The 9,671-nt window shown below is 38.9% G+C and overlaps 1 protein-coding gene across 1 annotated transcript; it reads right to left on the bottom strand.

Moving 5' to 3' along the window:
• Nucleotides 1-605: 605 nt before the first annotated feature.
• On the bottom strand, nt 606-5,110 carry LOC110333173 (protocadherin-3-like). The gene has a single exon (XM_021214688.2). It carries the CDS (start codon nt 4,507-4,509, stop codon nt 2,116-2,118), a length of 2,394 nt encoding a protein of 797 aa, XP_021070347.1. The 5' UTR covers nt 4,510-5,110; the 3' UTR covers nt 606-2,115.
• Between the last annotated feature and the right edge of the window lie 4,561 nt (nt 5,111-9,671).

Below are 9,671 nucleotides of genomic sequence, written 5' to 3'. Positions count from 1 at the left end.
TGGCCTCGAACTCAGAAACCCGCCTGCCTCTGCCTCCTGAGTGCTGGGATTAAAGGCATGCACCACCAGGCCCGGCAGAAATTTTCTTTTTTAATTTCATTATATCCTTAGGGGGAAACATTAATTCATGGAAGTTTGCAAATACTTAAACTCCAGAGAAATGACACTTGAGATTTAAAAATAAATAAAGATTAAATATGTTGAATGTTTATGTACATGAATGAAATCCATTTCTTTGTTCAATTAATGCACACCAACTAAAAAGCAACAGATATAAATGTAGATGGTAGATTATAAACAAAGCTTTTCAATTGTTCATATTCTGCAAAAACTTTAACAAAGTTATTTTTGCAGTTGTACCTACAAAACCTTAACTAGTTGGAAATCACATATAAGCTTATTTAAGTCATAAAATGTAAGTAATTTGTGATTCTGTTACATTCATTATAGTTCAAATCAATTAAGAACCAATCATTTTTTGTAGTGTACAACAGTCAGCACAATTGAAAAATTAAATTAACTGAAAATACTTCAATATTACACCAAATAACAAAGCAGGAGGCAATTAAATATCACATCAAATTGCTTTTGCATTCTATATTACAAAACAATATAAAGTGAAAATTTTGAGAACTAATAAGAAGAATCAAATAGAGTATTGAAGTTTCCAGAAATTCCTTGGGTCTTTTGAAAGGTGAAGAGAAACTGCAGGGAAACCAAAGGAAACATGTGTATTGATGTAAACCAGAGGGCTACAGGGCCACACTGAGTAGCATGCTTAGAATGTACAGTTCCTGGGTATGTTATCCAGTGCCATGCAACCATGCAGTTGACTCACTTATTTTTCCTACTTCAAGGATAAAATATCACAACAAAAGCAAATTTTGGAAAGATCTGTTTTGGCTCTCAGTTCAAAATTACATCATGATAGGTAGGGTGCAATACAGGAGCTTGAAGCAACTGGTAACACTGCATCTCTAGGCAAGAAGAAGAAAGCAATGAGCACTTGTGTTCATAGTAACACTTTATAAGATCAAGGATCCCAGCACAGGGAATGGTGCTACCCATAATGGTCTTCCATGGCTGGACTTCCCGCCTAAGTTAACTAAGCAAGATGATGCTTCATAAGTGTGCCCAGAAGTTCTAGATCTCAAGTTGACAACTGAGATTAACACAAGACCCACAAAGTTTACATTTACACTTTTATTTCTAAAATAAAAGGATGAACAAAAAGTGATTGTTCAACAATATGAGACAATTGAAGTCTTGATTCTTTGGAGGAACTTACTTACGTTATTCAGATTAGTTTTTAAAACAAGATTGTGTCAAGCAATTACTTAATAGGGTTTGACTAGGCTGGTTTGCTTGTACCTTTTTGTTAGTGGGAAATGCCTGTCAGATATGCATGGTCTTCTACTGATTATATTCTAAGAGTCTTAACACCTTTATTTAGTGACAGGGATGAAAAATGATGTTTCCTCTTTAATGTTTACAAACGAGACTTTAAAATTTTAATACACCTGTTGAATGAGATTGTATAGGAAAAGTGATTCTACATACACATATCTCATGTCATTGTACCAATTTGATACTGTAATTATATATCCAGGGATGTGTTATCTCTGCTTAGACTGATCGCATATTCCATATAATCCTTGGGGTTTGCCTGTTATCCTGAAATAACTATTAAAAGCACCTGTTTTCATACTCCAAAAAAAAATTTTAATACAATTCATAAACCAATGTGCTAGATATGTGGTGAGCAAAATAATGCAGATAACCTATAACATATATGGTTCTTATAATAATAAATGTTCACAACTCAAATATCTTAATACAATGATGGCTTATAGTTCAGAAGACAAATATGTTCATAGATACTCAGAGTAAAGGGACTTCACCTGTGAGAGAAGCTCAGTAATAGAATGTATAGTTAGCATATAAGAGTTCTTACATTTAATATCAATAGCATAACATAAAGTGAAAAGGATGCAAACACCCTAGCCCTAGAAACTTTGATTACAGTGTCAGTACTTAGAAAATGATTCACTTTCCTAGAAGAACCTTATTGCAATAGCTTTGCCAAAAACAAATTCACTGAAACAAATACAACAGTTAGCTGAATACAAAGCTATCCCTGCAGGGGGGATTTCCCTTCACTTCTCTTCCAGTGTCCTGAATAATTACATTGGGAATCATGGGGTTGAGGAATTTGAACTCACCAGTCCTAGAATCTTCTGATAGACACACATCATACTGGTAGCTCTGAGACAGAGTCCCCATACCGCTGACATCCATTAGGTGGCCAGGAAAGTGACCCTCAGGCACAGAGCAAACACCCAGAGAAGCCTCCCTGGCCCTCTTACACAACCTCATTCCCACAAATATAAGGACAGACAAGAGAAAGAGCGAAGACACAGAAGCCAAGGCAATGACCAGGTACAGTGTGAGCATCTCTTCATCCCCGTGAATGGGGTCCTGTGCCACCTCAGGCAGAGGAAGGTAGGGCTGAGAAAAACTATTCACCAGTAGCACTTGAAGTGTGACACTGGCAGAGAGCTGAGGCTCGCCATTGTCCTTGACCAGCAGCAGTAGCCTGTGCTTGGGCACATCACGCTCGCTCAGTAGCCTGGTAGTGCGAACCTCGCCATTGTGCGCCCACACGCTGAACAGCCCGGGCTCCGTGGCCTTGAGCAACTGGAACGACAGCCAAGCATTCTGGCCAGAGTCGTGATCCACAGCCACCACCTTGGTGACCAGGTAGCCAGACTCCGCCTCCCTGGGCAGCAGCTCTGTGCAAGGTGCAGAGGTGTTCTGCAGTGGGTAGAGCACAAAGGGTGCATTGTCATTGCCATCCAGCACCACCACGCGCACCAGAGCATGGCTGCTGAGTGCCGGAGAGCCTCGGTCTGTGGCACCCACGCGAAAGTCAAAGCCCTGCAGGGACTCATAGTCCAGTGCCCTGAGCACGAACAGCTGCCCGTTGTCGGGGTTAATGGAGATTAGCGAGGCGAGGGCTAGCTGTGGGTCTTGGGGCAGCTGCAGCGAGTAGGTGATGTGGGCATTGGAGCCTGAGTCTGAGTCTGTGGCACTGATGGTGCCTATGTGTAGGGCAGGGCTGTTGTTCTCTTGCACAAACAGGGTATAGGAGGTTTGGGCGAAGGCAGGGGCGTTATCATTGATGTCAGACACCTGCACTGTTATGGTGTGCTGGGTTGTGAGCCTGGGTGTGCCCAGATCCGAGACAGTGATGGTGATGTTGTACTCAGCTCTTCTCTCTCTGTCCAGTGGCCCCTCGGTCACTAAAGTGTAATAATTCTCAAACGTGGCCTTCAGGAGAAATGGGATATTGTTCTGGATAGAACTCACCAACCTTCCGTTGTCCCCTGAATCAGAATCAAAAACACTAAAAACAGCAACTACAGTCTCGGCGGAATTTTCTGGGACAGGGACTGTGAGCTTCCTGATCGTCAACTCTGGGGCGTTGTCATTCACGTCCAACACCTGTATAACCACAGTGCATTTTCCTGAAAGGTCTCCCCCATCAGTGGCTGCGATTTCTATGTTATAACGGCTAATTTCCTCAAAATCCAGCTCTTTGCTAAGACGGATTTCTCCCGTGACTTTGTCTATTACAAATGGTTGAGATACTCCATCGCCTTGAAACAGAGAGTAGGCTACATCACCATATATCCTGGAATCTAAATCCCTGGCAGAGACTGTAACAACTAAGGCACCAATGGGGCTATTTTCTAGAATCTGCACCTCATAAAGTGACTGCATAAACTGGGGGACGTTATCATTGATGTCCACAACTTCAATGTGAACTGTGGTGGTTCCTGACCGGGGCGGAGCACCCCCATCCAGAGCAGTGAGGATTAGAGTGAGCTCAGACTGCTCCTCCCTGTCCAGGGCTCTGTCCAGCACCAGCTCTGGGTATTTTCTGCCATCTGTGCGACTGCGAGTAATGACGTGGAAATGGAGGTTGGGACTGACTGTGTAGTTCTGAACAGTGTTGCTCCCAATGTCAGGGTCCAGAGCTGCCTTCAGAGGAAACACTGTCCCTGGCTGGGCGTTCTCAGGGATTTTCAGAAGCATTTCCCTGTCAGGGAACTCCGGAGAGTGGTCATTTATATCAGTGAGTTTCAGTTCAGTTTGGAAGAACTGCACAGGGTTTTCCAGTATGATCTGGAAGTGCAGCACACAGGGTTCTGTTGCCCCACACAGTGCCTCCCGGTCTAGTTTTTCCTTTAAGGACAAATTCCCAGTCTCTGCATCCAGCTGCAAGAGCTCTTTGTTTCCTTTGTAATGGATTTGAGCTCCTCTACTGGCCAGTTCTCCAACCCTGAGCCCCAGATCTTTTGCCACATTTGCCACCAAATAGCTACTCTCCGTTTCTTCTGGCATGGAATATCTAATTGCCTCAGAGCCAGACTTCCACAACAGCAACAATATAGTAAGGAAAAAGACTTGCCTTTGCCCTGGCATTTTTGCTAGCGCTGTCTCCATTGTGCAGATTCAGTCCAGAGGGTGCCGCCTCTTCTGGTTGGTTACAGTCCACTCTTGAGTGTCCGCGAAGATATTGGAGTAAATCCGACTAGGAAGATGCCTTCTTCCTAGATTCTTCTATAAACCCTAAGTTATTACCTTCTTCTTCAAGCAGCTGCCATCGTTCTGCTTCTCGACTTAATGAGATGGCTTCCTGGGCGTCTGCAGAGCTCATTCTTGACACTCTTAAGCCTGCAGCGCCACCAAGTGTCCTTATTTGCTTTTGCACATTATTTTGTCATTTCTTTTCAAATTTAGAACTTGCTGTGTTTCAGTATCCTTTTAGTTTTCACACACAGCCTGAATTGAAAGCTCCGTGTTTATCAACTGAAAGTTCCAATATGATTTTACTGAATTAAGTTTTGAGTGTAAAAATAAATATTAAAACAAGTAAGATGCCATTCTTTTGTCCCTGGTAAAAGTCCTGAGATGCTGAATCTTTCTTAGGTCTATAATTTGATTTTTTTTCGAGAAGGTAAATATAATTAATATAAAGAAAATTATCTTTACACTTTTTAATATTTGCTTTGAAACATCCATACATTCAGAAAGGAGAAAAGCGATAATTACGTTACTAGTTGAATTTTTAAATGTTATTTAGCTCTGCTTTGATAATGATAAAATAGGCCAAGTTCCAAGAGAACCTGGCCTGCTATGGTTTGGTTACTTTAGTTCTTCAAAGAACAAGCATTCTTCATGTGTAGTTGTACAAAGACCATTGAAGAGGGAGAGTTCCGGTTGCTCCACATCTCTGTTAGCACTTGGTCTTGTCATTTCAATTTTTAGAACTCTAATGATTGTATTGTGACTTAACAGAGTAAATTTATTTAGCAGTTTTCTATCATTCATGAAATTTTGTACATTTTCATGTTTACTGGCCATCAGGTTACTGTCTTCTAGATTCTTGTTCATGTCATTCATATATATATATATACATATATCTGATGTAGGGCTTCTGTTTCTTTGCTTGTTGGTTTGAAGAAGTGTCTTGTACATTCTGGGTACAATTTATTTTTCAGATATATGTGTTCAAATATTTTCCACTGTATGTCTTGAATTTTGATGATATTGTGCTATGATCAATGAACCATCTTAATTGTGTTTAGCTAGGTCTGGTGTTACTGTTCAATTTTGTTTAGTACTTTTAGGTTTCTACAAGTCAGGGTTGTTAAAGATATGTGTATATTTTGAAAGTTTCCTTTTCAGACACAGACATATTATAAACTTAAAATATGTTTTGAATGAATTAAGTTGGAGAGTTTGGTTTCCAAATTTCAATACATCACGTTACAAAGTTGATGCACCCCTCCTGAGGGGCTATCCCTGTCCTAAATCAGGGTGGTTACAGGGTTGCCCTGTGTTCCAGTCTTCTCTCTGAAGATCATGTACTACAATGTTGTCTTCATTACTCCAGATTCATCACAGATTTTGTTGACAATAAACTCTCCTGTTTAAAGTCTACTTTTAATGAATATTTTTAAAAAATCACAGAAAATGAATGGGAGATGCAGATCATTCTAACATACCCTCTCCATACCTGTGCAGCCTTCCTCATGATAGGTACCCCCATCACACTGGTTTATTTGTTTCAATTGATGAGACTACTTGTTTACCACTGAGTCTGTATTTTAAATTCAGGTTCCCCCTTGGTCCTATACAGTCCACGGGCATGGATAAATTTAATCCTACATGCACATATTTTTAGAATAGTGTAGTTTCACTGTCTCTCCCCAACCCTAACCCATAAGTCTTTCTTTCTCTCTCCATTCTCATTAGAATCTTTGGAACTCACTGTTAATTTTTCTGCCCCCATAGTTTTTCATTTTCTAAGAATGTCATCAGAATTTTACAGTATTGGGTTTTTTCAACTTAGCTTCTATGACTTACAAATGTGCATCTAAGGTTTTTAATGGCTTTATGTTGGTTAATAGCTCATTTTTGTTGTTTAATAATTCCTTTTGTAGGTCCCCATGCAGGCAGAAAACTATAAACCCCTCTGAAACAAGAGTTACAGATAGTTTTGTTGTGTCCTAAACCTGGGTTCTCTGGAAAAGCAGGAAGTTACCTTAACCAGTGAGCCATCTCCCCAGCCTCTCCTTTTTATGTTTTAAAAATATGTTTTTATTTATTTTGTGCCAATGAGTTTGAGGCTCTTTCCCACTTTCGCTTTTATTAGATTCAGTGTCTCTGGTTTTCTATTGAGGTCCTTGACTCACTTGGACTTGAGCTTTATGCAAGGTGATACGTATGGATCTATTTTCATTCTTCTACAAACTGACTTCCAGTTAGACCAGCACCATTTATTGAAGTGCTTTCTTTTTCCACTGTGTTTTTGGCTTCTTTGTAAGTGATAAAGTGTCCATAGGTGTGTGGGTTTATTTCTGGGTCTTTGATTCTATTCTATTGATGCATCTGTTTGTCTCTGTACCAATACCATGCGATCTTTTTCACTGTTGACCTGTAGTACAGCTTGAAGTCAGGGATAGTGATTCTCCCAGAAGTTCTTTTATTGTCGAGAATCGTTTTGTTTATACTGCACATTTCATTTTTCCATACGAAGTTGAGAATTGCTCCTTCCATGTTTGTGAAGAATTGTGCTGCAATTTTGATGGGGATTGAATTAAATCTGTAGATTGCTTTTGATAAGATGGCCATCTTCACTTTGTTAATCATACTAATCTATGAGCATGGGAGATCTTTTTATCTTCTGAGGTTTTTGATTTCTCTCTTCAGGGATTTGAAGTTCTTGTCATACAGATCTTTCACTTGCTTGGTAAGAGTTACACCAAGACATTCTATACTATTTGTGGCTATTGTAAAGGGTGTTGTTTCTCTAATTTCTTTCTCATCCTGTTTATCATTTGTATAAAGGAAGGCTACTGATTTGCTTGAGTTAGTTTTATATCCCACCACTTTCCTGAAGTTGTTTATCAGCTGTAGGAGTTCTCTGGTGAAGTTTTGGGGGTCGCTTATGCATACTTCACACATCTGAAAATAGTTATACTTTGACTTCTTGCTTTCCAATTTGTATACCCTTGATCTCCTTTTGGTGTTTGTGTGTACATGAGTATGTCTTGAGGGTGTGACTGTCCTTAAAGAGGGTGTTGGATCCATCAGAGGTAGAGTTAAAGGCAGTTGTGTTAGCCTGACAAGCAGTAGGTGCTGACAACTGATCTAAGATCCACTGCTCTTAAACTCTGAGCTTTTTCCTCCATATTTATTTTAGGTAACTCTTATAATCATGCTTCCCATATAGTAATGCTGAATTTGTTCATTTCTGTAATGTTGTACCATTTATATAGTTTTATACACAAAATTATTTGTTATGGAATTGACTTTCAGTATTAAATTTCCATTCTCTTGTGAAATAATCTTTTTATTTATTTGCTTAATTGTTCCTTACTTCACATCCGCTAATCATATTTTATTGACGTTGTTAGGTGATTTTAGCATACAGATCTTCTAGGTCAGAGAATTATGCTTTCTCTTCTTGGTTCTTTATATTATCCAGTTTGTGATGTGCATCTACTGATTGCTGGATATTGACGTAAAATACATGATGATCATGATTCTATTATCCTCCTCTGGAAGGAGCTCGCCCTTTGGTCTTAGCTCGATAGAGCACTATCCTGTGCAGTCACTGTAATCCAAACAGTTGCTGAGCTGAATCAGGGCTCTCTTCCAAGCACCTGACCATGACCAGTTTAAGTTGCAAACATGAATTCTCTGTAGTTGGTTTGGAGAGAGATCCCAACCTCTGCTCTGTGTATTTTGTACAGGTCTCATTCTGCCTTCAGTGAATTTTCGAGTTACCATTTTCGTCTTCTTTCCTGGGTACTGAGTTGACAAGTAACAAGAAAAACTGGCCCTGGGCTTGAGTCCTCTTTTTTTGTCAGAGCTACTGAACTACTGTCTATATCATGCATCTGTGGATTTTTCTTTGAGATAACTGTCTGTAGGACTCGGTTCTCATATAATCAGCTTCCTATTGCTTTGAAGAGATGAAATATGACATTTAGTCAGTTTTTGGTTGTTTTCTGCTGTCAGCTATCCCATCTAAGTTAGAATGGAATTCTACCAAACACATGCGTAATGTTTAACTTCATATTTTAAAATGAATCTATTTTGTGACTTTTGATCTTAAAGGAAGAGAGGGAATATTTCTTCCCAGTGCTGGGAAGATTGAACCGAGAGACTTTTACCTGTGGGGCCTTACTGTTGTTTGTTTGTTTTTACTTCGGGTGGGTATTCTAAATGCTGGACACCACACCAGAATAGTTATTTGTCACAAAGTGGACAAGTTATTAGAGTTGTCTGTCATATTTAAGCCTTATTGATAGTTTTGTTAGTCTTTAGTTTTTCTCACTTTTACATCTTTCTCACTTAAAATTTGAAGTCGAATAACCAAAACTCACATATCAAGGATAAGAAATGGTCATCTATTTTCCTTTTATATTTCATTATATCCTTAGGACAAAACATCATTTCAGGTAAAGATGCAAATATTTAAACTCCAGAGGAGTGACACGTGAGGTATAAAAACCAAATAAAGGGTAAACAAAATCAATGTGTATACATTATATCCATGTGTGGCAAATTCATAAGGAAACCCATTGGTTTGTGCAGTGGATGCATAAAAAGAAAAACATATAAGTACATATATTAGATTATAAACCAAACTCTTCAGTTGCTCATATTCTACAAAAAGTTCAACAAAGCTTTCTTGCAGTTATATCCATACAAACTTACCTACTTAGAAATAAAAAAAAGAAATCACATAAGTTTATTTAGGTCACTGAATATAAGTAATTCATAATTCAGCTAAATTCATTATAATTCAAATCAATTAGGAACAAATACATTTGTATTATGCAAAAGTCAGCACAATTGAAAAACTAAATTGATGGAGAATACTTTAAAGTTGCACCAAATAACAAATTAGGAATTAATCAAATATCATTGAAGGAACTGTCTTGCTTTCCATATCTACAAAACAACATGAAGTGAAATTTTCTGAGAACTAATACCCAGGATCAGATAGACTGCTGAAATTTCCAGAAATCCCCTGGGTCTTTTGAAAGGTGAAGAGAAGCTGCAGGGAAAGCAAAGGAAACACATGCATT

This window comes from Mus pahari, chromosome 15 (genome assembly GCF_900095145.1).
Source record: "Mus pahari chromosome 15, PAHARI_EIJ_v1.1, whole genome shotgun sequence".
Lineage (NCBI taxonomy): Eukaryota > Metazoa > Chordata > Mammalia > Rodentia > Muridae > Mus > Mus pahari.
This window is presented reverse-complemented; position numbering and strand designations above follow the sequence as displayed.